The sequence below is a fragment of the Chlorella variabilis genome, assembly GCF_000147415.1.
Source record: "Chlorella variabilis unplaced genomic scaffold CHLNCscaffold_1, whole genome shotgun sequence".
In the NCBI taxonomy this organism is placed as follows: Eukaryota; Viridiplantae; Chlorophyta; class Trebouxiophyceae; order Chlorellales; family Chlorellaceae; genus Chlorella; species Chlorella variabilis.
In genome coordinates this window covers 2,924,951-2,950,363 of record NW_005435087.1, presented here as the reverse complement: position 1 = coordinate 2,950,363, position 25,413 = coordinate 2,924,951, and the positions used below count along the sequence as shown (strand labels likewise).

General features: G+C 68.0%; 9 protein-coding genes across 9 annotated transcripts in view; 8 read left to right on the top strand and 1 right to left on the bottom strand.

Moving 5' to 3' along the window:
- Window positions 1–148: 148 nt before the first annotated feature.
- Window positions 149–1,960, top strand: CHLNCDRAFT_29399 (hypothetical protein; the record flags this gene model as incomplete). The annotated part of the gene is made up of 7 exons (XM_005852215.1): window positions 149–276; window positions 441–593; window positions 744–811; window positions 928–1,100; window positions 1,292–1,364; window positions 1,560–1,684; window positions 1,878–1,960. Coding segments are annotated over exons 2-7 (582 nt in total), but the record flags the coding sequence as incomplete, so codon positions are not given.
- Window positions 1,961–5,046: 3,086 nt separating this feature from the next.
- On the top strand, window positions 5,047–8,069 carry CHLNCDRAFT_133670 (hypothetical protein; the record flags this gene model as incomplete). The annotated part of the gene is made up of 7 exons (XM_005852214.1): window positions 5,047–5,063; window positions 5,331–5,448; window positions 5,578–5,903; window positions 6,167–6,297; window positions 6,731–6,821; window positions 7,103–7,247; window positions 7,431–8,069. 7 exons carry the CDS (start codon window positions 5,047–5,049, stop codon window positions 8,067–8,069), a joined length of 1,467 nt encoding a protein of 488 aa, XP_005852276.1.
- Window positions 8,070–9,092: 1,023 nt separating this feature from the next.
- CHLNCDRAFT_133669 (hypothetical protein) lies at window positions 9,093–10,975 on the top strand (the record flags this gene model as incomplete). The annotated part of the gene is made up of 6 exons (XM_005852213.1): window positions 9,093–9,105; window positions 9,238–9,554; window positions 9,744–9,831; window positions 10,140–10,235; window positions 10,410–10,515; window positions 10,759–10,975. The coding sequence occupies 6 exons, from the start codon at window positions 9,093–9,095 to the stop codon at window positions 10,973–10,975; spliced, it is 837 nt and encodes a 278-aa protein (XP_005852275.1).
- Window positions 10,976–12,026: 1,051 nt separating this feature from the next.
- On the top strand, window positions 12,027–13,818 carry CHLNCDRAFT_56626 (expressed protein). Its single transcript, XM_005852212.1, has 5 exons — window positions 12,027–12,164; window positions 12,455–12,569; window positions 12,741–12,865; window positions 13,046–13,087; window positions 13,245–13,818. Exons 1-5 carry the CDS (start codon window positions 12,089–12,091, stop codon window positions 13,295–13,297), a joined length of 411 nt encoding a protein of 136 aa, XP_005852274.1. The 5' UTR covers window positions 12,027–12,088; the 3' UTR covers window positions 13,298–13,818.
- Window positions 13,819–14,319: 501 nt separating this feature from the next.
- On the top strand, window positions 14,320–16,196 carry CHLNCDRAFT_9042 (hypothetical protein; the record flags this gene model as incomplete). Its single annotated transcript, XM_005852211.1, has 5 exons — window positions 14,320–14,757; window positions 15,019–15,190; window positions 15,326–15,484; window positions 15,698–15,922; window positions 16,084–16,196. Coding segments are annotated over 5 exons (1,107 nt in total), but the record flags the coding sequence as incomplete, so codon positions are not given.
- A 1,172-nt stretch (window positions 16,197–17,368) lies between these two features.
- On the top strand, window positions 17,369–20,034 carry CHLNCDRAFT_59551 (hypothetical protein). Its single transcript, XM_005852210.1, is given in 12 exon segments — window positions 17,369–17,517; window positions 17,912–17,992; window positions 18,069–18,149; window positions 18,368–18,538; window positions 18,751–19,125; window positions 19,268–19,429; window positions 19,560–19,667; window positions 19,669–19,697; window positions 19,715–19,740; window positions 19,875–19,897; window positions 19,899–19,993; window positions 20,009–20,034. The coding sequence occupies 7 exon segments, from the start codon at window positions 17,401–17,403 to the stop codon at window positions 19,665–19,667; spliced, it is 1,095 nt and encodes a 364-aa protein (XP_005852272.1). The 5' UTR covers window positions 17,369–17,400; the 3' UTR covers window positions 19,669–19,697; window positions 19,715–19,740; window positions 19,875–19,897; window positions 19,899–19,993; window positions 20,009–20,034.
- A 513-nt stretch (window positions 20,035–20,547) lies between these two features.
- CHLNCDRAFT_133665 (hypothetical protein) lies at window positions 20,548–22,575 on the top strand (the record flags this gene model as incomplete). The annotated part of the gene is made up of 8 exons (XM_005852209.1): window positions 20,548–20,553; window positions 20,681–20,831; window positions 21,049–21,173; window positions 21,385–21,498; window positions 21,710–21,808; window positions 21,989–22,105; window positions 22,244–22,329; window positions 22,437–22,575. The coding sequence occupies 8 exons, from the start codon at window positions 20,548–20,550 to the stop codon at window positions 22,573–22,575; spliced, it is 837 nt and encodes a 278-aa protein (XP_005852271.1).
- A 194-nt stretch (window positions 22,576–22,769) lies between these two features.
- CHLNCDRAFT_33701 (hypothetical protein) lies at window positions 22,770–24,163 on the top strand. Its single transcript, XM_005852208.1, has 4 exons — window positions 22,770–22,971; window positions 23,100–23,145; window positions 23,253–23,399; window positions 23,664–24,163. Exons 1-4 carry the CDS (start codon window positions 22,913–22,915, stop codon window positions 23,802–23,804), a joined length of 393 nt encoding a protein of 130 aa, XP_005852270.1. The 5' UTR covers window positions 22,770–22,912; the 3' UTR covers window positions 23,805–24,163.
- A 269-nt stretch (window positions 24,164–24,432) lies between these two features.
- CHLNCDRAFT_133663 (hypothetical protein) overlaps window positions 24,433–25,413 on the bottom strand; it is a gene marked incomplete at both ends in the record, with an annotated part of 6,049 nt that continues 5,068 nt past the window's right edge. Inside the window, 3 exons of the mRNA XM_005851901.1 lie at window positions 24,433–24,544; window positions 24,819–24,984; window positions 25,291–25,354. Coding sequence (XP_005851963.1) covers window positions 24,433–24,544; window positions 24,819–24,984; window positions 25,291–25,354 — 342 coding nt within the window. The remainder of the gene's footprint in view (window positions 24,545–24,818; window positions 24,985–25,290; window positions 25,355–25,413) is intronic.

Sequence of the window (25,413 nt, the reverse complement as noted above, 5' to 3'; positions counted from 1 at the left end):
ACCGCTTGATGGCGGCGGGGCGGGCAAAGAACGCTTGCTGTTGAAAGCTGCTGCTATTTTCAAGGAGAGGATCCTTGCTGACGGGGCCGGCGCTGGCGGCGGCATTTGGGGTAGTTGAGGTTGGCAGATGGGGCGGCGCCAAAATTGGCAGGCAGCGATCGCGACAACTAGCAATAGAGGCAAGGCTCCGCACAGGCGCCAACCCTCTCGATCGCTGGCCACCCTTCTGGTCTTGCGCCTCCTGCACCCGGCACTAGGCACGAAGGAGAGCAGCAGGTCTGCCACCGCTGCTAGCTGGGCCCGCTTCAGCCCTGGCAGCTCCCCCACTTGCCGCCGCCCTCGTGCCCACCCGCGCGTCTGCCGTCCCACCCGCCTACCTGCCCATCCCTGCCCGCCTTTACGTCCGCCTGTAAGCCACTCTTTCCACCTACGTGTTGCAGGGCCACTCCAACCTTAACTTCCTTCTAGCCATCCGCGCGAGCAGCGTCGGCGTGTCGCGGCTGGCAGGCGCCGTGGGCGGCAGGAGCGGGAGCATGGTGTGGCAGAAATTTGTTGACAACCTGTCGCGCGGCCTCGCTTTCTTCCCTCCAAACGTAGGCTGCGGCGGCCTGCTGAAGCTTCCGGCACGGCAGCCGCTCACAACGCTGCACCCAGCAGGCAGCCGGCCCGCCCCCGCTGCCGCCTGCGGCTCGCTGCACCGGCTAGCTGCACCAACCCTCTCTGCTCCCCTCGTGCTCCTGCAGCCGCCCACCTACCAGCTGGCACAGCATGGGGACGGAGACAGAGAAACATACGTCCACCCGCTGCGCAGGTGCGGGCTTGCTGCCAGCCTTCTGCTAGCATACCAGCCGGCCCGCGGCGATGCACCCGCCGTCGGCTCCCAAACCTCAAGCTGACGCCACCCCCCTGCCTGCGACTGCCCTGCAGCCACCTCAAGAAGGTGCCCAAGGCGCAGGTGTACCAGCTGGGGGTGAAGAAAGAAACGATAGTGGCGGCTTTCATCCCCGGGGCCAGCGCCGTCTCTTCCAGTGGCGGCGCCGGCGGGAAGCAGGGCGTGCGCTGGACGCTGGTGCACAGCCACGGCAATGCGGTTGACTTAGGTGGGTGGGGAGGCGGTGCCGATGGAGCGGTGCTCCAGAAACGGAGCAGCAGCAGCAGGAGCAGCGGGGCAGAAGCAGCACACCTAGTGTCTCATCGGCAGCAGCAGGGGCGCCGCGCTCGACCTGCACGTGCCGACACACTTGACACGCTCTGCTGTGCCGTGCCCCTTGGCCTGCAACCCGTGAGGCAGGAGAGATGCTGCCGCTGTACGAGGAGCTGTCCCGCCTGCTGCGCTGCAACATACTCAGCTACGACTACACGGGGTGAGCGGGGCTGGCTTGGTGGCGCGTGTGTGCGCGTGTGTGTGTGGTTGTGCATATGCACATGTGGCGTTTACGTGTGACTGGAGGAGCCAGGGGACTGCCCCTGCACCGGATGATATGATGGGCACAATCCTGGCAGCAGCAGCACGCAGCCGAGCCGGGCCCCGTGCCGCCCGTGCCGCACCGCTGTTGCAGGTACGGCTGCAGTACCGGCACGCCCGCGGTATCCCACACCCTGGACGACATCTCCGCGGTGGCCGACCTCCTGCAGCGCCAGCTGGGCAAGCGGCTGGAGGACACCGTGCTGTACGGGCAGTCAGGTGTCCATTCATATTGTCTGTGTGGGGGGCGTGTGTGGGGGGGGCGTGTGTGGGGGCGGCAGTCAGTGGGGAGGGAGGGCCATTAGTCTGCGCTAGCCAAGGTGCGGGTGGCTGCAGCTGCAGCTGCGCTTTGCTGCTGTCGATCGATCTCTGCACCCCACAGCCCACTCACATGGCGTGCGCCCCGCTGCAGTCGGCTCTGGTCCCACCTGCTACCTCGCCTCGCACCTGCCCACCCTGGCCGGCACCGTGCTGCACGCGCCCTTCTGCTCAGGCACGCCGGGCGGCTGCATGGTGCCCGCTCGCCTCCTGCCCGATCTGCGAGGCGGACATGCCCCCCACACACAGGCGCCTGCATTTATCCCACACCACCACCGGCGAGCACCATGCGCACAAGCATTACCATGCTCTGGCTCTTTAACCTCTCTTGCCGCAGGCATGCGGGTGCTCAACCCCGGGTGGAAGCGCTGGCCTTCCTTTGCCGACATCTACCCCAACTTCAAGCTGGTGCCCAAGATAGGCGGGCCGGTGCTGGTGATGCACGTGAGTGAGCGTGGTTGGCACGTGTGTGGTGTGGGGGGTGCAGATGTGTGGCGCAAGGAGCGGTGCGCTGAGCGTGAGAGAGAAGGGGGAAGGGTGGAAGAGAGGCCCCCGTGCCGCAGTGTGCCTCCATGCACCAGCCAGGCCTGCCTTGCTGGCTGGCCCCGGCTGCAGGGCCTGCAAGACGAGGTGATCGATGTGTCGCACGGTAGAGAGGTGGGCTGGTGTGTGGGGTGGTGCGTGCTGGTGTTTCTGGGGCCCTGCGGGGCAGCAGCACCTGTGGCGGGTGCCGCCGGCTCGCCCAGCGACTTCGCTGCATGCGTCCCAGTTGCTGCCGCGCTGAGCCTGCCACGCTCTGTGCCACCCTGGCCGCCATGCCCCCGCTGCCTCCCCACAGCTGCACAGGCTAAGCCGGCGGCCCGCTGAACCCCTGTGGGCGGCCGGGCGCGGACATCAGGACCTGGAGACCAGCCCAGGTGAGGCAGCAGGGGAGTTGCCGCGGCCTGGCGAGGCCGCAGCTGATGCTGGTGAAAGGCGAGACGCTGGCAGCCCGCCGTTTCGTCTCCACGCCCGGCGCTACAGCGCCTGCTGACCTGCCACTCCTGTGATTCCTTTTCCTGCCCCTTCCTTGGTGTTTCCTTTTTCCCTGCAGAGTATGTGCCTCGCCTCCGCAGCTTCCTGGTACAATGCTGGGGCGAGGAGTACCGGCAGCACCTTCGGGCGGGCGGCATCAATGTGTGACGGCTGCCAGGCCCTACATCGAGCCTGTGAGATGCCGCGTATCGCTCATGTAACCTCAGGGCGCGCCGCATGGCAGGGAAGACCACCGCGTGGCAGCCAGGTGCAGGCAGCTGCCAGCGGATGCGTCGGCATGCTGCGGCTGCGCTGTGCCAGCACGGCGGGGTTGGCACACCACCCGCGGCCCGGCGCCCTCTCTCTTGCAGAACAATTCCACACCGAGCTCCCTCGGGTTACGAAACAACCAATCACGCTTGCACACGAGACCTGGAGTCAGCGTGTAAACGAGACACACCGAAACCGGAAAGGGTGAGCACAGCTTGGTGCACGCGTGAAAGCAGTGGGAGGGCCTCCTCACACCTGTGCCGCCCAGAGTGGCTGCTGCATCCACTCCCTGCTGTCCGCGTGTGTGGTGCGGGCCTAACCCAGCGGCCGACGCCGCTCCCTGCTTCAAAGCCTCACCGCATGTTAGAAGGGTGTCGAGTGCGCTGAGGGCGGGTCTCTCACTGGGGAGCCAGGTGGCAGACGGGATACCCACCGCCGCCTCCCCGCCCCGCCGCATGGTCACTTGCAGGCTTGTGCCTGGTTCATAGCCTGAGACGAGCACAAGGGAACGACCCATGGCTGCCTGCAAAGCAATGACCCCCAGCAGCACGCTGCGGCTGCTGCTGGCCCTGCTCCTCCTCCTGGCCCTCGCCACCGCGGCGGCGGCCCGAGGGGTGCGAGCCACCATTGGCCGCCACGCAGCGGGCGCCAAGTGCGGCAAGGCAAACAAGGCCTGCCTGTCCTCCAGGTGAGAGCAGCGACCGTGCTGCCAATCAGCCCACCTCCCACTGCACCACGCAATGTGTCTGCCAGCGTGAATGTGCGGCCCGCAGGTGGCAGCCACAGCTGCGGCTGCCTCGCTCCACCGCCCATGCCGCCCATGCCGCCGCCCGCTGCCTGCAGCACCTACTGCCTCAAGGGCCGGGTGGTCAAGTGCAAGGCCGGCACCAAGTGCAGCAAGCGGGGGCCCTGCCGCCGCCCTGTCAAGGTGCGCTCCTGCATCCCGACCTGCCCAGGAGGACGCCCACCAGCCGTGCCCCGCACCTGACCCGTGTGCAGCCACACCATACAAAGCGTGGTGCGTCTTTGCCCACGCGCCTGCCCCCCGCTGCGTGCAGGCGCCGGTGCGCTTTGCGTGCAAGGGCGACGGCGAGGACTGCTCGGGGGGCTGGGTGTGCTGCAACCAGGCCATGAAGTGTGTTCAGAGCCAGGAGTACTCCACCAAGTACATTTGCGCGGTACGCCGCTGCTTTCCACCAGTGAATGCCTGCACTTGCGTATGGCTAGCCGTGTGCCGCGTTCCCAGGCCCCCGCCGGGCCCCGGAAGGGCATGCAGCAGCAGCTTTGCTCGGTGGCCCGCCTGCCCCGCCAAGCCACGCCCCTGGCTGCCGCTCAGCGCTGCCCACCTCTGCGCCGCTGCGCCAGCTGCCGGCCCGGTTCTTGCCCCCATCATGGAACAATGGTGCAGCCGGCCATCCCCCTCACTACGCCTCCCTCCCCACCCTCTCCTCTTGTGCTGGCTGCAGAGCTGCGTGCCAGACGGCGCCACATGCGATTTCTGGGGCGACAAGAGCCTGCCCAAGTGCTGCGGAAACTCCTATTGCGCCTTCAACGATGACTTTCCGGTGTGCCTCCCCAGTCGGCGCAAGTGACGGGGCGGCGGCTTGCCGCCTGGGCAAGGAGAACCAGCTCCCAAGCCATGACACCACATCCCACAGTCACTGTGGGTGCAACCAACGGTTGGGGCGGGCACAACATAGCGCCTCTGCCGCCTTCCCTTGCTTGCCCTCCCTCGACATTTCCTGTACATACCGTAGCCTTCCAGCTAACAAGCACCGGCTTCGATGCCGTATCTCAACATCAGCAAGGGCAGAGACATTGGTGCCAAGTGCCACACCGCCGCCGCAGACAGAGGCGGGGGCGGTGGTGCCGCTTCACACCTCCTCTGGCGACTGCCGATCTGCATGGATAATGCCTCGACGCTAACGCGCTTTGCCGCTGAGCACTGAGGTCTCGGGTGGATGCCCCTCTGGATGAAGATGGCGCCCCGCTGGCGGTGAGTCTTGCCCTGGAGGCTCATAGCGGTCTCTCCGCACCCGGCGGGTGCCCCTTTTGATCCCCTTTTGTGAGTGGGAGGGACTAGCCACCCAACGGGCCCTAGAACAGGCCATCCCGCTTGTCTGGACATGGAGGCTCTCGAAGGTTGCCCCAGCAGCTGCTGGTGGGTGCAGGCTGCCATCTCAGCGCCAATTGAAGCCACCGATGCAGGTCCCAGCCCGCCCTAACGGCGCGCGGTGCTGCGCCCCTCACCCACCCCCTGCAGGAGCGTGGGCGAGCCCTGGCCCGAGGACACAGCAGGGACCGCCTCCACGAAACGCCAGCGCCGGCGGCAGGCCGATCCGCCGCTGCTGGCCCTGCGGCTGGGCCCCTTCACCGCCGCGGTCCTCCCGCCGCTCGCTGGTGCCCCGTTCGATAACGAGCCCTCTGACCGCCCTGGCCTGCTGCTCCTCGCGCCTACGCCTGCCACCACGGGCCAGCCGGGAGAGTGCCCGGCCCTGGCTCGCCTGCAGTACTTGGTGGCGGCACGGGAGCCACAGCTGGCGGAGCTCCTCGCCGCCACCGGCGAGGCCACCGACGCGGGCTTCTATGCCCGCTGGCTCAAGGCGCGCGGCGGCTGCCCCGCGGCCGCGGCAGACGCCGTGCTGGCGCACGCGGCGTGGCGGCGGGAGTTTGTGGGTGCTGCGGCGGCCGAGGCGGCAGGCGAGGCGGGCAGTGGGGCGGGCGGAGCGCTCGGCATCCCAGAAGACAGCATCGCCGATGAGCTGGCGGCGGGCAAGGTGTTCCTGCAGGGCCGCGACGCCGCCGGCTGCCCCGTCGTGGTGGTCAAGGCAGCCAGGTGTGTGGTGCGCTGGGGTGGCCGCAAGGCCGGTTGCGGGCGCGGCTCCCTGCACCCGGCCGCTTGCCCCGCCCTTGAGCCCGATGCCCTGCACTGCCACACCCGCCGCGTTTCCCTCTCTGGACCCCCGTTTCGCCCCCCGTGCTCCCCTCATCGCCTTCCACCCTCTCCTGCCTCCTCCCTCCCTCCCTCCCTCCCTCCCTCCCTGCCTGCCTCCCTGCCTACCTACCTACCTCCCCCTCCTTGCCACCCCTCTGGAGCAGGCACGACATGGGGCGCCGCGACCTGCGCCGCACCAAGCGCCTCATAGCCTATGTGCTGGACAATGCCTGCGCCGCCGCAGACCCCGCCGCCAAACCCGCCGGCCAGATCTGCTGCCTGTTCGACCTGTCGGGTGAGCCCTGGGGCTTGGGAATGGGCTGGGCAGGGGGCTTGGCAGGGGCTCGGCAGGGGGCCTTGGGGGCAGGGGGCTTGGCGAGCAGGCGGGCGGGCGGCGGCGGCGGCTGGGAGGCTGGGAGGCTGCCCATCGGAGGCTGGGAGGCTGCCCCTCGGAGGCTGGGAGGCTGGCAGGGATGGGGTACGGTGGTGGGAGGCCGGCGCGTAGCGGGCCGCTCGTGGAGGCGGTTGCGGGGAGCGGCGCTGCCGCGCCTGCGCCTTCACGCCCTAGCCCCCGTCCCCCTGCCACCCCGCCGTCCCTCGGCGCGCGCCGCCCGCCTCCCTCCTGGCCCGGGCAGGCCTGCGCCCTGCCACCTCACTGGCCCGCCCACCTACCTCCCGCCTCTTACCTGGGTTGTGTGCCGCCACCTCCCTCCTCCTCCCGCCCGTAGGCCTGCGCCCGCGCAACCTGGACGTCAAGGTCCTGCTGGCCATCTTCGAGCTGCTGCAGCAGCACTACCCGGAGCGCCTCAACAGGCGCGTGTGTGATGGGTAGTACCCAGCAGCGTTGTGGGCAGCATGCGTGGGCGCAGCGGCACTCTCTGGTGTTGTTTCTCTGTTATTCTTGGCACCCAGCGTTGCGGGCAGCATGTGCGTATGGCGTGGGTGGGGGGTACTACCCAGCGGCCTGTGTCGCACGCTGCTTTGCGGATATGCAGTGTGTGATACACGACTAGAGGGTTTGATGCACGACTATAACAGCAGAAACAGCTCGTTTCAACACGCTTCACCCCGCCCGCCTCCTCCACGTTCCTCTGCTGCAGCCTCTTCTTCCTCAACGCCCCCTTCCTGTTCTGGGGCGTGTGGCGCGTGGTGGCCCCCTTTGTGCACGCCGCCACCCGGCGCAAGATTCACTTTGTGGCGGGGCGCGGCGCGGCGCGGGCGCTGGCTGAGCGCATCCCTCCCCAGGTGGGCGGGCGGCGGGGCGTGCGGGCACGCTCGCTGGCAGCGGCGGGAGGTGGTCTGGTGGCTGGAGGTTGGAGGCCGGGGCCTGGGGCCTAGCTGGCCCTGGGCTGCGCACGCTTGGTTGCTGGGAAGACCGGGCCAGGCCTGGCCACTGTTCTGAGCCACCTCCCGGCCTGTTCCCCGCAGGTGCTGCCTGCTGAGTACGGCGGCGGCGCCGAGCTGGTTCCCATCGATGCAGCGGTGGCGGCCCGCCGGCGGCAGCAGCAGGAGCAGGCGGCCGGCGGCGGCGCCTCGGCGGCCGTCTCGGCCGCCGCCTCGGCCTCAGCCGGCGGGCTGGCGGGCAGGCAGGCGCGCGCCGCGGCGGCGCTGCGGCGGCGTGCGGGCGGCGCGCTGGGCGCGGCCGGACGCTTTGTGAGCCACAAGGTGGCTCGGCCAGTGGGCGGCGCGGCGGCGGGCGCGGCGCGTGCGCTGCGCCACCACCACGCCCAGCTGCTGCGCCGTGGCAGCGGGCACGGCGGCGGCGCGCAGCCGGGCCGGCAGCTGCCGCTGTCGGGGCAGGCGCAGGCGCTGCTGGCGCAGGTGGTGCTGAGGCACGTGCTGCTCATGGGGCTGCTGCTGCGCATGCTCAGCCGGCTGGTGCTGCGCCGCGCGCCGCCAGCGCCCAGCCCCAGCGCCGCCGCCGGCGGCGGCAAGAGCACCGCGCCGTGCCCGGCAGCAGACGGCGACGGCTGCGGCGGTGAGCAGGGGGCTGCCAGCCCGGCAGGCCCGCCCGGCGCCGAAGCCGCCGCCGCTGAGCCGGCTGGCGCGGCCGGGCCCCAGGCCTGAGCCAGCTGCCGGCGCCTGCTGTGCCACCGCTGTGCTGCCACGGCCTGGACACTGAAACCCTCGTCGCGTCGCGTTTGTGCGCCCCACCTCCCTTCTTTCCCCGTTTCGTTGGCGCCGCCCCCTTTGCGCTCGTGGCCCCCTGCATCCCAGCATTTCATCCTCCCTGCCCATCTCATCAACGCATGCACTCGGCCATGGCCGCACAGCCTGGCGCTGGCTTCGACTGCCTGACCTACTTTCCTGCGTGGGCGTCCACACATGAAACCCGCACCCCTCTGCTGTACTGCGGAGCCGCCGCTCTCCTGATCCTCCTGTTACAGATACTGCCCTGCCACCTCAATTACCTTTCATGCGCCAGCCTCTATTTTCCCTCCGGGCTTCCCGCCTCGCAGGCCCCGTTCTGCTGAGCCCCAGCCGCCCCGTTTTGCCAGGGGCGCGGCAGCGCTTGCTGCGGTGTGACAAGACACCTCATCCCCCCTTTTTACCCCTGCTCACCCAATTTTTCGCCAAGGTCAACATCCCCCTTTCTGATTTACTGCTCGTGCTCTCTGTGCCATTCGGGTGTTACGCTCGTGGCCGCCCTCCACCTTGTTTGTAGAGTACTGATTATGTGACATAAGCAGTGTAAGACCAAGATCATGCACATGACAGTGCAGGTTAGCGCAAGGCAGAACATGTCCGGACACGGAGAAGGGGAGCGCCTGCCGTGAGCGCTCGGCCGCTGGCGCTCGCTGGCACCGCCTGTATTTGACAACCCTAACGCCGTGCCGCTCCCAGCACCATCCCACGCTTTGGCCCGTCCACCGAGAGGTTGTTGCGCCACCGCTAATGGCGGCGCAGGAGCGGGGGTCGGTGATGCAGGTCGTAGTGCAGCGGGGATGGGCCTGTCCGCGCTGCACGCTGCACAACAACTCTGAGGTCGTGTGCCAGGCCTGCGGTTTCCAGCGGCGCCGGCCCAGCAGCAGGCCTGCGGTTTCCAGAGCCGCCAACAGCAGCAGGGGCGGCAGCGAAGCCCTGGCTGGGATGGCGCTGCGAGGTAGGTCCCTTGATCAATCCGGGCGCCACTGCGCAGCCTGCGGAGCAGCCCCGGGCGCGCCGCCCCTTGGTGCACCCGCCACCGACGCCGCCGCCCTCGCCCCGCCGCCCCCCGCCTCCTTGCTGCCTGCAGCCGCAATCGCCGGCGCCGCGGGGCTGGCCCTGGGCCGCGCCTCGTCACGGCCACACCTCCAGCGGGCTGCTCTGACCGCGCTGGCTGTAGCTGCGGTCCCAGTGGCCAACTTTGCAATCACCCAGCTGCTGCGCCTGGCAGGCAGCGGCGGCGGCGCCCGCGGCGGCACCGGCGCCGGCGCCCAGCGCGCGCCCGGCGGCCCCCGCGAGCAGCGCCGCCGCCAGCTGCTGCGCGCCGCGCAGCGCGCCGCGGACGAGGCGGCGGCGGCGGGCACCATGTCGGCCGAAGAGCGGCAGCTGCTGCACCTGGTCATGCAGGTGGGTGCTTGCTTTTGTTTTATGTTTCTTTCGTGGCTGTTTGTGGTTCTTTCGGTGTGGGATTGAGTGCGGTCCGCGGTTGGCTGGGCAGGCCGTAGGTGCACCGTCTTTGCTGCCGTCTGCTCGGCACGACAGGCTGGCGCCGCCCCCAGCCGGCCCACCCCCCTCTCCCGTGCCACTGCGCCGCAGCCCGCGCCCAGCCGCACCGAGCGGGTGCGCACCATTGCGCGGGTGCTGGAATGGCTGCAGCAGGTCGAGGCGGACCCGGCGCCCCGCAGTGAGTGCCGCCGGTGCTGCAGCGGGCACGCCCCAAGGGCACCTCCTGCCATGCCTGGTCGGCTGCCTGCCTGGCTGGCTGACTGCCCGCCTGCTGCTTCGCTGTTGGCGCCTGCCCGGCACGCGGCGCAGCAGCGAGCAAAGCATACACTGCCTGCTGGTGCAGCAGCGCAGGGGCGTCCGCCGCAGCGCCGGTGCGCCCCGCCTGCCTGCCCGCCGCGCGGCAGCGGCCCGCGGCGGGCGCCTGCGCTTGTGATGCATGCGGCTGAGTGCTGTGTCGCCGTGCCCGCCCCCACCTGCCTGCCGCAGGCCGCTCCACGCAGCTGGTGTCTGCGCTTGTGGTGTACGAACTGAACGCTCTGGTGGATGTGATGGATTATGAGGAGCTGCACCAGGCGTTTGGGGGTGGGTGCGGTACGGGCGGTACGAGCAGTACCGCCAGCGGCACGCGTGCACGCAGAGCCGGCCGGGCTGCTGCGCGGGCGGCAGGGGCACGGGCCGCATGCCCCCTGCGCCTCGCGTGTGCCTGCCTGCCGATGCGCCTGCCCGCCGCCCCGCCGGCCGTGCCGTCGCCTGCAGGCCACCCGCCCGCCAAGGGTCTGGCGCAGGCGCAGGTGGCTGCGCTGCCCGCGGTGCAGCTGAGCGAGGAGGCCATCGGGGGGCTGCACAGCGCCACCTGCTGCGTGTGCCTGGACGCTTTCCAGCCCGGGGAGACCGCCAGGCACGCCAGCGGGGAGGGGCAGGCGGTGCAGCGGGCATGGCATGGCATGGATTCTGGGGTGGAGCGGGGTAAAAGTGCGTGTTGGGCTGTTGTGCTGAGACAACTCAACAGGCTCTGTGATCTGGTGTGGGTCGGCTGGCCTCGCCCGCTTGCCGCTGTGTTTCTCATCCCGTTGCTTGTCTGCCCACCTGCCCGTCTGCTCTGCAGGGTGCTGCCTGCCTGCACCCACGCCTTCCACGCCGCCTGCCTCGACCCCTGGCTGCTCAGCAAGGCCGTGTGCCCTGTGTGCCGCGCCGCGGTGGAGGCCCCGCCGCCCGAGGCGCCAGCTGGCGAGCACGCCCCGCAGGCTGCGGGCGCGGCGGCAGGGCAGGCGCCGCCGGCGCCGGCGAGCCTGGCAGCCGGCGGGGCCGGCGCTGGCCGGTAGTCGCCCCCACGCACACGCGCATGCACACACGCCTGCTCGCCGCCGCCGTCGCCCCCGTCAGGCGCCAGGCCCCCCCCCTGAGATGGGAGGATGCCTCTCTCAGCTCGGCCCACCTGTATCGCACCCCCGCGCCGTACTCTCTTCTCAGTAGCGCGGCGCCGAGGGCTGGCACGCCCCTTTGCTGCCTGGTTTTGTAGTTTTTGCAGGGCGGCTTGTAGTACCTGCGGGGACCGCTGAATGGCTCCCGGCCTGCCCCCTGGGCCGGCCTCCCCCTGTACGCTAGTCGGCGTGCCCGCCTGCTGGCGTGGCGCCCGGCCCCGCCCGCCGCCGCTCCTCGCCTCCGGCCTGCCCTCCCCGGCACGGCGGGCGCTGCTGCTCCCTGAGATGTGTTGTGCCCCGCGCTTTTTTCTGGCGGCCTCCTGTGGTCAGGCCCCCTCCTCACCCTTCTTTTTGTACCACCAGCCTATTTCGTTCCTCCCAATTAACAGACATTTCTGGCCTGCCTCGGAAGCGTGAGACACACAGGGATGGCGACTCCTGCTGGCAGGCTTTCAGCTGGCTCCCAGCCCCCACCCATTTTGTGGCGGCGGCGACCTTACATACAGAACCTGCAACCTCCGCCTGTCTCTTTGCTGAACCGTTGCTGTGTCGACCTAGCAGCAGAGCCCTGTACCCTTCCACTGGTGACGAGGCGGCACGGCTTCGGCTGGGCTTCAGCGGCAAGGGCACTGCCGTGGGCGGGGCGCCGCTGCGCGCAAGCGCTTTGACCAGGGCACAGCAGCGGCTCTGCTGAGCATTCAAAAGGTCGGTAGGGATCGATTCACGCTCGAATTGAATGCAAAGGCTGCCTTGCGGCAGGGGAGGCGCCGCCCGAGCGGGAGCTGTGGCTGCGCTGAACAGCCGCGCAAAGGCCCCTATTTGGTAGTACCCGAAGCCGCTGCGCCTCGATCTTCACATGAGCACTGTTCATGGGCCCGACAGAACGGGCGGGTAGCGCAGCACGGCTTCCCGTCTGGCTGCCGCCTGTAAGCGATTGTTTCCTGGCCGAGCACATTCCGCAGTTGCACAGTTGTAGCCCGCCGTGCAGCCAGCACAGTTGCCGCAGCGGCCACCATGCGCGCCCCCACTGCTGCCCTGGGCCTGGCCCTCCTCCTGGCCTTCGCCTCCTGCACCACGGCGGCCAAGACATGTGAGCTGCGGGAGGGGAGACGCGGGGGGGGGGGGGGGTGGCTGGTGGAGGGTGGAGTGGCCCGCGTGTGTGGCCCTCCTTGCACCCCCTCCCGGGCGCCGGCACCGTCGCCGCTGTTGCCGCGCAGCTCCCCTCCATGGTGCCTTGCATCCCGTCCCATCCCCGGCACTCTTTTCTTCCCACATGTCATTGCACGCCCTTCAATGACGGTCCTGCACACCGACACCCTGCCCCTTTGTCGTGCCCTGCGGCCAACATCAAATTGTGCCCGCCGCTTCTGCTTGCCGCAGACACGGTCAACTGGTTTGCTGGCAAGCCCAGCATCCCAGGGGTGGGCACCACTAACATCCTCAACATCAAAGTGGGGGATACAGTCAAGTTCCAATGGTTTTCCACCCACGACTTGTGAGCAGGGAGGGGTGGGAGGGGGAGGCGGGCACATGCGCAGCGGCGCATCTGCCATGCGCCTGCCTCAGGCTGCCTGCGAGCAGCTCTGCTGGCCCTCCGCAGCACCTGGCCGCCAGAAGGCATGCGCCGCTGCCCCTACCTCGCTGCCTTCCCTTCCCTCCCCTTCAGGTGGCTCATGCCCGGCACCGTGTGCAACAAAAACAACAAGGGCGTGAAGAAGGCGGGTCCCAGCGGCAGCGGCAGCTGGAGCTTCACGTTCAGGGCCGTCAAGCCGTCGCCCGGCTGGACCTATGGTGGGCTGCGCGGCTGCGGGTGGCAGGCGCTCTGTGGCTGCATGGGGGCCCTGCCGCTGGCTGGCCGCCGGCTGGCGGGCGGCGGCCCGTCGATTTGTGCACTGCAGGCCCCCCCATGCACGCCACCTGCTTTGGATGGCCGAACCAAACTGCTTCCTTTCGGCTGCGCTGTTCTTGCAGGCTGCTACATTCAATCCGGCGCCACCACGCACTGCGCGATGGGTGAGCCCTCCCCGCCGGGGTTGGCCTGGGCGTCATGCACCGGCATGCCCGCCCCGCCTGCCGCCCTCCCGCTTCGCCTCGCCGCCCAGCCCGCTGCTGCGTGTGCTGCGCATCATGCACACCCACACCCCGCCCTCGCCGCCGCCGCTGCGTGCAGGCCAGCGCCTGCAGGTGATCGTGAAGCCGGCCGTTGGGCGCAAGCTCAAGTGAGGCGGCTGGCAGCCCCGTGGGCGGCCAGCGCGCATCCCATGATGGGGTGCTGGGATTCCGTTCCGCCACCAGCAATGTCCATGCCTGCCGCCGGCACCCGCACGTGACCCTACAACATGTTCGTTTACCTTAAACTGCATTTTGCCTATATTTGTCGTGAGCCGCTCTGGCTACCCGCATCTCGGTTGCGCCGAGGCCTGTCTGCCGTCGCTTTTCATGGCGCCTGAGCTCCCTGTATGCACTCAAGCCCGCCACCTGCCGTTCTGTGCTCTGCTCAAGTCTGTCTCATCTGGTACCTCTCAAGCCAAACTTTCTGCCCTGTATCCGGCGACATGTTTGTCCCTAGATTCATTTGCTGTGGCACTGGCATGGCAAGGATGCCGCCAGGCATTCCCCTTTGCATGACGCCACACGCTGCTGCCAGCGCTGGCAGTGGCCGCGCCTGCCTGCGCTGCGTTTCACCGGCTCATCAGCCACTTTCAATCACTGAGACGACAATCATGTAAGATGGATGCCAAGATTGCTTGTTCTGTTGATTGTGTGGGCCACCATTGTGTGTATACACATGATGTCATCGCCCGGGCGGGGTGCCCAGCTGGCACACCCGCCGCATCCAAACACGCGCCCCGCCCCCTCCAACCCAAGTCGTTTGCCGAGCTGCAGACAACCTTGCGCATCACCGATCCGCTACACTACTTGGACACGCCTCCGGCATTTCGCTCCAGCGCATCCATGTGCCCCGTCCCCCTTGCAACCGGAGCTCGCCAGCGACAGATAGCTGTTTATTGAAGCAGGCGACGTTCAGAAAAGAATGGCGCAGTCAGGTCCGACACTCCGTCCCAGCGCCTCCGGCTCCCGCCGCCGCTCGCCGCTGCTTGCTGCCCTGCACAATCATGCAGCCCCCACATGCCACCCTTTTCTGGCCCTGACTGTCTTCCCCATTCGCAGGCATGGATCCCCACGCCCTCCTCACCCTGGCCCTGCTCCCAATCCTCCTCCCAGCGCTGGCTCCCGCGCCAAGCGTGCGCGCCTGCACCTCCATCCTCATCGGGCGCGGCGCCACCGCGGACGGCAGCGCCTACATCGCCCGCACCGTGGACTTTGGGTGGAGCAACATCACGGGGAACCTGCGGTACCACCCTGCCCGGGATACCCCCGCCACCTTCGCCTCCAACGACAACAACCTTACCCTGCAGCTGCCCGCCCCTGGGCTGGCCTACCTGGCGGCCCCCTGCACCCGCCCGCACAAGCGGGCCGCCGTCCCCGCGGGCAGCAGGAACGCGTCCTTCGAAGAGGTGGGGGTGAACTCTGCGGGCCTGGCCGTGTCGGCCACCGAGACGATCTGGAGCTCGGCGGCCGCCGTGGCGGCAGACCCGCTGGAGGCGGCGGGGGGGGTACTGGAGGATGCCATCCCCTCGCTGCTGCTGCCGCAGGCCGCCTCGGCGCGCCAGGCGGTGCAGGTGGGCGGGCGCATGGCGGTGGCTTGGTGGGTGGGTGGGTGGCTTGGTGTGCCATGCGGCTGGCGGAGATGGCGGGGCGGCAGCATATGGGGGCGGCGAGGGGCTGACGGCGGCCGCATGCGGCGCATGCATCGTGGCACCTGCCATCGCCATCGCCGCCTGCACGCCGCGCGCGCTGCCACACTAGCGCTGCAGCCGCCGGACGCCTCACCCTTCCTGCCTCCTTGCTTCCCTGCCGCCGCCCCCGCTCCCCCTCTCCAGCTGCTGGGGTCTCTCATCGAGGAGCACGGCTCGGGGGAAGGGTTTGGCGTGCTGCTGGCGGATGCCGAGGAGGTGTGGTATCTGGAGAATGCGGCGGGGCACCACTGGCTGGCGCAGCGCGTGCCCGAGGGCACCTTCTTCGTCTCCGGCAACCAGGGGCGCCTGCAGGCACGTGAGGGGGGTCTCGATGGGCGGGTCCCCGCGGTGCGGCGCAGCAGCCAACCTTGCTGCCGCAGCTCAGCACCAGACGGTGCCGGAGTCCTTGCCGCGCCCTCCATCACCCGATCCACCTGAAGCCCCGCCGCAGTGCAGGAGGTGAACCTGAGCGACACGGCAGCCGTGCTGGCCTCGCCAGGCCTGGTGGAGCATGCTGTGGAGGAAGGCCTGTATGACCCCGCCAGCGGCCAGGCCTTCAACTTCTTCAAAGACTACACAGAGAGCAGCGCCATCGACGTCCACTTCAACTGTGCGTGCGCTGCCGGCTGCTGGCAGCCGGTTGCCGGGGCCGTGCGCAGGGCGGGCAGGGGGCAGGCGCAGGGCGGGCTGCCAGGGGCAATGCAGGGGAAACAACGGGACGCCTGCCCTGGCCACTCCACGCCACCTACCCAGAGCAATGCATGGCTGCCCCACCCTCACCCCCACCCCACCCCACTCCCCCGCCTGGTTGTACTGGCTGCAGTCCCGCGCGTGCGCCGCCTGCAGCAGCTGCTGGGCGGCTACCAGCAGCCGCCGACGGGCGGCCTGCTGCCCGCCTTCCTGCCGCCGGGGCGCCCGCTGGAGCTGCAGGATGTGATGGGGGGCCTGAGGGACCACTACACTGGGGGGCGGCACGACCCCTATGCAGCGCCGGACCCAGATGAGCCCTGGCGCCCCATCGCCATTCTGGCAACAGGCATGGCGCATGGTGAGTCAGCGGCGGGCCGGCTGCAGCACGCGCATGGGTGGGTGTTTGTGGCGGCTGCTGTGGCCGGGCAGCAGCAGCAGGCCGCACACCGCGCACGCGCAGCAGGCCCGGCTGATCCTGCCGCGCCGCGCCTGCCGTGCCGCGCCTGCCTGCCGCCGCAGTCACGCGCGTCCTGCCCGCCTCGGCGGGCCTCCCTCCCCACCTCTCCGTCGTCACCTACCTGTCAATGGGCGCCCCGGCATGGAACCCCTTCATCCCCCTGTACGCCGGCCTCCCTCCAGAGGCACTGCCGCGGGAGATGGAGGGCGTCGACGGCGCCCGCCCTGACCCGAGCTCGCTGTTCTGGAAGGGGCGCCGCCTGGCTGCCCTCATGTTTCAAGACCTGCCGGCGCTGGTGCCGCGGGTCGAGGCGGCGGTGGGCGGGTTCAACGCCGGCGTGGAGGCAGAGGACCGGCCGCGCATGCAGGCGCGGTACGCGGCAGCGCTGGCAGAGGGCGACGAGCTGGCTGCGGCAGCGGAGCTGGCGCGCTTCACGCGGCGCGTGGCGCGCCACGCGGCGAGGCTACTGGAGGGGCTGGCGGAGGAGGCGGCGGAGTGGCTGGGCCTGGATGGCGTGCCGCCAGACGGCCAGCTGGTGCGCTGGCTGGACGAGGCCACCGAAGCATACCTGTTTGACCCTGCGGCCCCCTTTGTCAACTAGCGCAGCCCTGGCCGACAGCAGACTTATTGTTCCATTGCGTGATGGCATCCGTTGGGTGATGGCATCCTTTCAATTCATATTCATCCCGTGCGAGGAATCTTTGCTGCAAGCTTGTTCTTGCTGAAATCAGACTGTAAGCCCACACAAGCAAGCTGGCAGAGAAACGCCCGGGGCGGCCTGCGGTGCTGGACCAGCTGGTGCACCCAAAGCCGCCCCAGGAGCGAGGCGAGGTGTGTGTGTGCGCTGCTGCTGACGGATTGAAGGACTGAAAAGCCCAATTTCCCTCCCTCCCTCTCCCTCCTCCCTCCGGATCCCCCACCCCTCCCACCTGCCTGCGACCGCCTGCCGCCACCACTGGCAAGCTGCCACCTCCCATCTGCCAGGTCACACCTCCATGACCCATCCCTCCTTACCCACCACCTCCAGATTGTATTCAGCTACAGCCTTTTCCCAGCTCTTCATCACAGTTCGCATCCAGTTTGCCAGCCTGACACACTGCCAGCCCAGTGCCTGTCATGACTGATCAGCTGACCTGCTTTGCTGCCATTAATGGGAGTATTCCAGCCCCACCCAATTATATAGAAAGTCTGTGCTGCAAGCTTGCTAACATACACCTCTCCCCCGTAACCAGCGGAAAGCGAGCGACTTGTTCTGTGACACGTGTCCGCTCGCTCGCGGTCCTGCACTATGACACCTGTCGCCCATCCAGGGGCCTTGGCAGCATGTTTCTGGTTAGTTCGCGGGATATATTCTCTTATCTTCCCTCTCAGAGCTCTGTATGTGGGGGTGCTGGAGCGCAATGCGGCTGTCCGTGCTGTTGGTAGCCTGCTCGTGCCTGGCCGTGGCAGCCGGCTTCCGCTTCGAGAACCACAGACTGTTCATCCAGCAGGCAATTGTGAGCTGGAATGTTGCCGCTGGCCGTGGGCTTGACTACAGTTGCCGTGTACACGTTAAATGGCCATGGATGGCCCTCGGCATGCATGTCATCTGCCCAGATGACAGTGCATGCCTGCCCAGCGCTGGCCAGAAAATCCCACCGACCACGGTTGCTCAGCACCCCGCGGGCAGTGCTGGGCGGCGCTGGCGCTGGGCAGCGCTGGTCACCGCCGCCGCTCCAGCGCTAAAGGGGCGCTGGCGCTGCCCACAAGCGCCCTGTCTGCGCTGCATGTGCGGCACTTGCGCTGGGCAGCACATGTTCGGTGGGAAATTCAGCAGAGCCCTGGGCAGCGCTGGATCAGGCCCCAGATGGTATGCACACACATGCGCATGCGCTCCTTGCCCTCCTGCAGGAGTCCCCTCGTGAGGCCTTCGACTTCTGGGTTCACACCGTGAAGCCACCTTCGAACCGAGCCTACGCCAGCAGCGCAGAGGTGTGGCTCTGAGCTTTTGTGAGAGCAGTCTGCCCCTGCCCTCAAGGAGGGCTCCGACACCTCTCGCTCCGTGCAGGTGTATGAGCGCCGCTTCAATATCTGGCTGGACAACCTGCGCTTCGCGCACGAGTACAACGCCCGGCACACATCCCACTGGGTGCGCCGCCACCGCCGCTGGCGCTCTGCTTGTACCCAGAGTCGGGCACCCAACCTTGGGGCAGCAGACCCTGGCCTGCGTGGCTGGTTCTTGTTTGCCACAAGCAAGTGGCCGGCAACCCAACCGTTGGGTTGACTGCTTCCTGCCAAACCACCATTGCCAGCCTCTTGTGTAGTCCAACCCGCCGCCACCAGAGTCCAGTGTGTACCTTGCTGCAGCTGTCCATGGGCGTTTATGCAGACCTGAGCCAGGATGAGTACCGCTCCAAGGCGTTGGGCTACAATGCCCACCTGCACAAGAAACGGCCTCTGCGCGCTGCGCCCTTCCTGTACAAGGGCACCGTGCCACCCGAGGAGGTTGACTGGGTGGCCGGGGGGGCTGTCACACCGGTGCGTGGGCAGGAAGGGATCGGCAGGGGCTGCGCCGGGCTGGCAGGCATAGGCATTTACCGGGGTGCAGCCCGGCTCCGTTGGTCAGTCCACTGCATAAGCCAGATGGGCCGCGCACCCCTGCCAACATCTATAGATATCTCCCCCGTTGGTAGCTACCTCCCCCGTTACTTACCCGCGGGCCTCCACCTTGTGCTGCTGTGTGCCTATAGGTGAAGGACCAGCTATTGTGCGGCTCATGCTGGGCCTTCAGCACCACAGGCGCGGTTGAGGGCGCCAATGCCATTGCCACCGGCAAGCTGGTCTCGCTTAGCGAGCAGATGCTGGTGGACTGCGACCGTGAATACGACACGGGCTGCCGCGGAGGTTTCATGGACTCAGCCTTCGACTTCATCGTGAACAACGGCGGCATCGACACCGAGGACGACTACCCCTACAGGGCCGAGGATGGCATCTGCCAGGACAACAGGACGAGGCGCCACGTGGTGACCATCGACGGCTACCAGGATGTGCCGCCTAACGACGAGAACGCGCTGATGAAGGCGGTGGCTCACCAGCCCGTCAGTGTGGCCATCGAGGCAGACCAGGTGCATGGCTGGCTGGGGCAGGGGAGCACGGGTGGTGCGGGCAAGATGTATTGCAGCAGCGGGGGCATTTCCAGACACCCCCCCACACAAACAAAGAATTCGTAATCCGTTGGCATTCCTGCCTGCCCTATCCCGCCTACAGCTCGCCTTCCAGCTGTATGGCGGCGGCGTGTTTGATGCCGAGTGCGGCACTGCGCTGGACCATGCCGTGCTGGTGGTGGGCTACGGCACCGCCTCGAACGGCACCCACAACCTGCCCTACTGGCTGGTCAAGAACTCGTGGGGTGCAGAGTGGGGCGAGAAGGTGCGCGCCTGAACGAGAGGGCCGGTTGGAAGGAAACAGTAAACCAAGGTTGGGGTCTGATAAGACAAGAAATGTTGTGTGTACAACAACCTCCCCCCTCAAATTCTGCTCTCTTCTCGCCCCCGTGCAGGGCTACATCCGCCTGCTGCGCAACCTGGGCAAGGATGCTCCCGAGGGCCAGTGCGGCCTGGCTATGTATGCCTCCTTCCCTATCAAGAAGGGTGCCAACCCGCCCTAGAAAGGCGGGCAAAGGGTTTGAGCACTCTTCAAGCCGCGCGAGCAGCTGCAGCTGGTTTGGCGCCTTCCGCCCTGTCTGTCTGTCTGTTACACCCATAAGGAGCAAATGAATGCTACGGGCCCAGCTGTGGTGCAGCAGCTGGAAAGGTGAAGGCACCATACACAAACGGGGAGAGAGAGAAGGGGGGGAGAGGAGTCTGATTGCCCGCGCCGCGTGGTGACATGCACCCCAGTATCTTCTCCTGCCCCTTTCAATCCCTTCATTGAGGCCTGTATTATAACAGCCTGGTGTCCTCTCCTGTGCTCTATGCCAGCAGCATCCACCCTTGCAATGGCCAACAGTGTTTGCTCCGCACGGTGCTCTCATGTTTGACCCTGAGGCCCCCTTTGTCAACTAGAGCAGCCCTGGCCCACGGCAGATTTATTTCTCCGTTGCGTGATGGCATCCTTTCATTTCATATGTGCTTGCATTACGCGCACGGCGCGGCGACGGCGCCCTGCCTGCGCAGCAGGCGCAGCATCCCACTACGTCATCCCGGCGCGATTCTTGTGTCTTGTCTTCCCCAAGCATTTCTTCACTGCAAACATACGAAATGGCACTGAAATTTTCGAAAGGAAGGCTCCTTGCGGTTTGGCAGAAGGCACTTGTCGCAGCCCTGCTGCTGCTCGCACCCGGTGAGGTATGAGATCGATCTGCATGGGTGCAAAAGCCTAATGTCCGTCTCTGGGACCCAGCGGTGTTGGGGGCAGGGCAGCCGCCGGTTCCGGAGGCACAAACCGTGGCTGCCGTGAGAAGGCAGCAGCTCCGGGGCTGAAGAAGCTCCGCTTGTGCGATACCCAACCATGCAGGCCCGCTCGCGGCGGGGACCGACCTGCCGCAGATGGAGGTGCGGCGGCGCCTGCCTGGCTGGTGCCACCCGCACCTTGCGCGACGCTGGCATGCAGATAGATGCGCATGCCGGCACCAAAGCCTTGCTGCACGGACATGCCCCGCTCCAATGCTTCAAACTGCAGGGCACTCTGTTCAAGTATGGGCCCGGCAGCGCACAGGTGGCGTTGCTGTCGGGCAGCCACCCTCGCCACCTGGTGCTGGTGGGCGGGCTGGGCGACGGCTTCTTCTTTGCAAACTACACCCAGCTGCTGGCTGAGGCGCTGGAGGCGGAAGGTGCGGGCGCGGCGGGGATCTTCCTGGGCAGGAGGCAGGCTGGGGCGGGAGGTGGCTGGCAGCGTGGCATGCATGCCCTGGGCGCTTCAGCTGATGCTGCAGCACGGATAGCACGGATTGCTGCACAGTGTGAAACAGCAGGCACCGGCACGCGATGCCTGAGCGTGACTGCCACCCCACCGCCGGCATCTCGCCTCTGGTGGCGCCTGTGCTGCAGGCTGGAGCCTGGTGCAGCCGCTGCTGACCTCCTCCCACCTGGCCTGGGGGCTGGGGTCCCTGGACCAAGATGCAGCCGACCTGCAGCTACTGGCGCGGAGGCTGGCGGAGGCGTATAGGTCTGAGGTGCGAGCGACCTGCGGCGGTGCGGGTGGTTGGCTGCACGGCTGCGCTGCTGCGCTGCTACGCTGCGCTGCGGTGCTCTGCACACTCTGCTAGACAGGCAGACGCAGCCGCCCACCGAGCGAGCGCTGTTCTGGTGCTCCTGCTCCGGCTGCTGCCTTGCCCTTGGCTGAGCGGCTTGACAGACATGAAAGGTGCCCGGCGCGTGGTGCAGGGCATGGTGCTGCTGGGCCACTCCACCGGTACCCAGGATACCGTGCGGTACATGCAGCGGCACTACGGCGACCCCCAGGCCCCGCCAGTGCTGGGTACCATCCTGCAGGCGCCGGTGAGCGGTACACACCATTGGAATCCATGGCCACCACCCCACTGGGCTGGGACCTATGGTTGTCCGGGAGGGGCAGAACTTCTTGAAGCTGCTCTGCTGACTGGGCAGCGCTTGTGACCTCACTGGGCAGCACGTGCACGTGTCCCGCTCCGCCCTCTCCCGCCCTCGAAAGCTCCCAACTTCACAGCCATGGCATCTGAACGGCCTGCAGGTGTCTGACCGTGAGTACCTTGCCACGCTGCCCGAAACCGTGGCGCGGCTGGAGCTGGCGCGGCGGATGGTGGATCAGGGGCGGGGCGAGGAGGTGGAGGTGCGGGCCCTGCCGCGCGCGGCAGCTCCCGCTGCCTGCCGTCCTGCATGCCCTGGTCCGCCTGCCTCTTCAGGGGAGATGCTCTGTGGTGTGCTGCCCAGTAGCCTGGCGTGCCCTGCCCCCCCCCGCCTCCCCTGATCAGTGCTACCAATCAGCATGATGCTGCCTCACGCCGCGCAGTTTCGGGACCCCGACAGCGACGGGGCGCCGCTGACCGCCCGCCGCTTCGCCTCGCTGACGGGCGTGGGTGGGGACGACGACATGTTTTCCACCGACCTGTCGGATGGGGAGCTCAAGGTGGGGTCGCTCAGGCAGGCCCTTGGCCACTAGGTGGCACCTGAGGTCTCCCACTCCTGCTGCCAGGCCGATCCTGCACCTGGGGCGGCATTGATTTGGAATCCCAGCGGGCACCCTTCCCCAAGGGCCACCATGCAGGAGAGGCTGGGCCCCCTGGGGCGGGCCCCCACGCTGCTGGTGCTGGGCGGCGCGGATGAGTATGTGCCAGACCATGAGGCGTATAGGTAGAAGGCTAGGCCGCTCTGCCTTGCGTGTGGCCTCATGCGCCGTTGTGCCCACCAGGCGCCCGCGGCCCTGCCAGAACCGAGAAAGCTCTCCCGCCCTCTTGCAGGGATCTGGGAGGTCGCATGGCGGCGGCGGTGGGCGCCAACGCCTCGGCGCCGCTGCTGGTGGAGGGCGGCAGTCACGGGCTGGAGGGGCGGGAGGGGGAGTTTGTGGGGGCTGTGATGGGGTTCATAGAGGACCTTTGAGGGCGGCAATTAGTGTAACGTACCACTTTGTTCACATGTGCCTGGTTTTGATGCAATGGAACTCGAAGGCGCATCGCTATCATTGCTAGGAACAGCAGCCAGAGCGCGGCGGCGGCGGCGGCGGCGGCGGCGGCGGGGTGGAAAGTGGGGCGGCAATTGAGGGCCTGCGCTCGCTGTCAGGCCGCCAGTCATCACAACTTTCCGCTTGCCGCTCCTGCGACCTTCAGAGTGGGATTCCGCTGCGCTGGAGTGAGCACCGAGCAGCGAGTGAGTGCCATCCGAGTCCCAGCGCCTTGCGCGGCGCGCCCTAGAGCAGCCAACAGTAGCAGCAGCAGCCATGTCGGCCGCTATGCAGCGAAACGACAGAGTTAGGCGGCTGCCGCCCGAAGTGAACAGGCAAGCGTGCTTGGGAGGGCGGGGCTGCCCTGCCCTGCAAGTTCGGTGGCAATTAAACTCTGTGGCATGGCCGCCGGGCGGTGCGCCGCGACATCCAGCCCGATCAGCCTGGCCTCTTGCGCCTGCAGGGTGCTTTACGTGCGGAACCTGCCGTTCTCGATGTCCGCGGAGGAGGTGCGCGCATGCCGGGGGCAGCCGCGGCCCAGCGCTTCCCGCCGCCAGCCCCGCCCCATCGCCGCTGCCGCCTCCCAACCCTCCTTGCCCTGTCCCTCCCTCCGCAGCTGTACGCGCTGTTTGGCAAGTACGGCGCCATCCGCCAGATCCGGGTGGGCAACAGCAAGGACACGCGCGGCACGGCATACATTGTGTATGAAGACATCTTCGACGCCAAGACGGCGGTCGACCACCTGTCGGGCTTCAATGTGCAGGTGCGGGGCGCGGCTGGCAGCTCCTGCGGCGGCTGGCAGCTGCCGTGGCGCCGCCGCTCGTCGCGCCGCGCCGCGCATCAGCTGCCGGGCCACGCCACGGCGCTGGGCGCGCGCGCTGGGGTGCGAAGGGGGTGGAGCAGGAGGCAGGAGGAGGGCAACGCGCCCTAGCCCACCGCCCCACCCGCCCGCCTGCCCACCTAGCCACCTCCCTCCTTCCCCCGTACCCTTCTCGCCGCCTCCCCGCCTGCCCCCACCTGCCCGCAGAACCGCTACCTCATCATCCTCTATTACAACTCCACGCGGCACAAGACCAAGGTGGGGCTTAAGGACCAAGAAGCGGAGCTGCGGCGCATGCAGGAGAAGCACGGCGTGGACGGCGAGCAGCACGCGACGAAGAAGAAGTGAGGCGGCCCGCGGCTGGGAGGAGGGAGGGCTGGCGGCGGCGCGCCGCGCGCTCTCCTCCGGCTTGGCTTGCAAAACGGCAGCCCACCTCGCGCTCTGCCCCCGGCCGCCTCCCTGCCCGCCCCCCAGCATCTGCCCCTCGCTTTCTTTGCCGCTTTCATGACTGCTTGGTTCCCCTAACTCTCCGACCTGACCTGACATGCTCCCGTCCCTCGCTCCCAGCCCGTCTTGCTCCCCTCTCGTCCCCCGCTCTCTCCCCCCCCGCTGTCACTCTCCCCCGCCTCCGTCCAGCCCATCAGCTCCTTCCAGCCCCTGCTGGCACCTCAGCACGATAGTCGTTGCATGTAATGCCGTAACAGCACCGCAGCAGCAGCAGCCGGCGGGGCCGCTGCCGTAAGCAAGCTCTGGGAACAGCAAGGTGGGTGCTTCCCATTCCCAGCTGCCGTACACGCGGCGGGCCTTCGGCACGAGGTATGTGTGTGGCAGGAAGCGCAGGAGAGAGAGGGATGCAGGGCAAGAGGGGTAGAGCAGTGACCGCAATGTGGGTGCGGAGAGCAAGCGAGGGGAGGTAGCGAGAGGAGAGGCGAGGGTGGGCGGCGTGGGTGGGGGACGGGGCCGGGGCGGCGGGGCCTCAGGCCGCCACCGCCTCCTCCGCCGCGCCGTCCTGGCTGGCCTCTGCCGCTGAGGTGGCGCCGTTGGCCGCGGCCTTGGCGCTGATGAAGCCAATCATCTTGTTGAGGGCGCTGCATGTGGGGCAGGGGGTGAGGGGGAGCAGGGTATGAGAGGGGAGGGACCGGGGGAGAGAGAGACGGGGGGGTGGAGAGCCCCTGCAGGCGAGGGACAGCGCTTAGCAGCCCTAAAGAGGAACCACCCGCAACCCAGGGCCAGGCCGCTACACCTAGCCGAGGCGTCGGCTCCCCCCCAACACACACTTGTCCCGCGCACACACACAATCCTTCCTTACCCCTACCCCCCCACACACACACCACCACACACACACACACGGCACACACACACCTGACGTAGGCGCGCGCGCTGCTGACCACGATGTCCTCGTCGGCGCCGGAGCCGGAGAAGGATCGCTGCGTGCGGCCGCCCTTGTAGGAGGCCACGTACCCCTCGTCCGCCTGCTTGCCCGCGGGGCGGATGACGACGCGAGTGTTGGCCAGAGCCTCGATGCCCTCTGCAGAGAAGAGCGGGGGCAGGGGCAGGGGTGGGAGGGAGGGAGGGGGTTTGGTGCTTGGTTCGGTGTGTGTGTGCGTGTGTGTGGGTGGGCGGGGAGCACAGGGGGCCCGGTAGAGTGCCGGCAGAGGAGGCGGCGCGGCGGGCCGGGGGCCGGCACCCGCGCCGGAGCCGCGCGCGGCGCCGCAACCCCGACCCCAAAGCTTTCCAAACCACCGGCCCCGCCTGCGGCCTTGCTCGCAGCGGCGCGCTGCCCGCCCCCCCCCCCACCTCCGACCCCAAAGGCTCCCCAAGCATCGCCTCTCACCCGTCACGCTGTTCACAGAGTAGTCCACAAGCTCCGCCTGCACCCGCACCAGGCTGTCGATGGCCTGGACACACACAAGAGGGGCACGCCGTGGGGAGGGAGGGAGGGAGGGAAGGAGGGGGT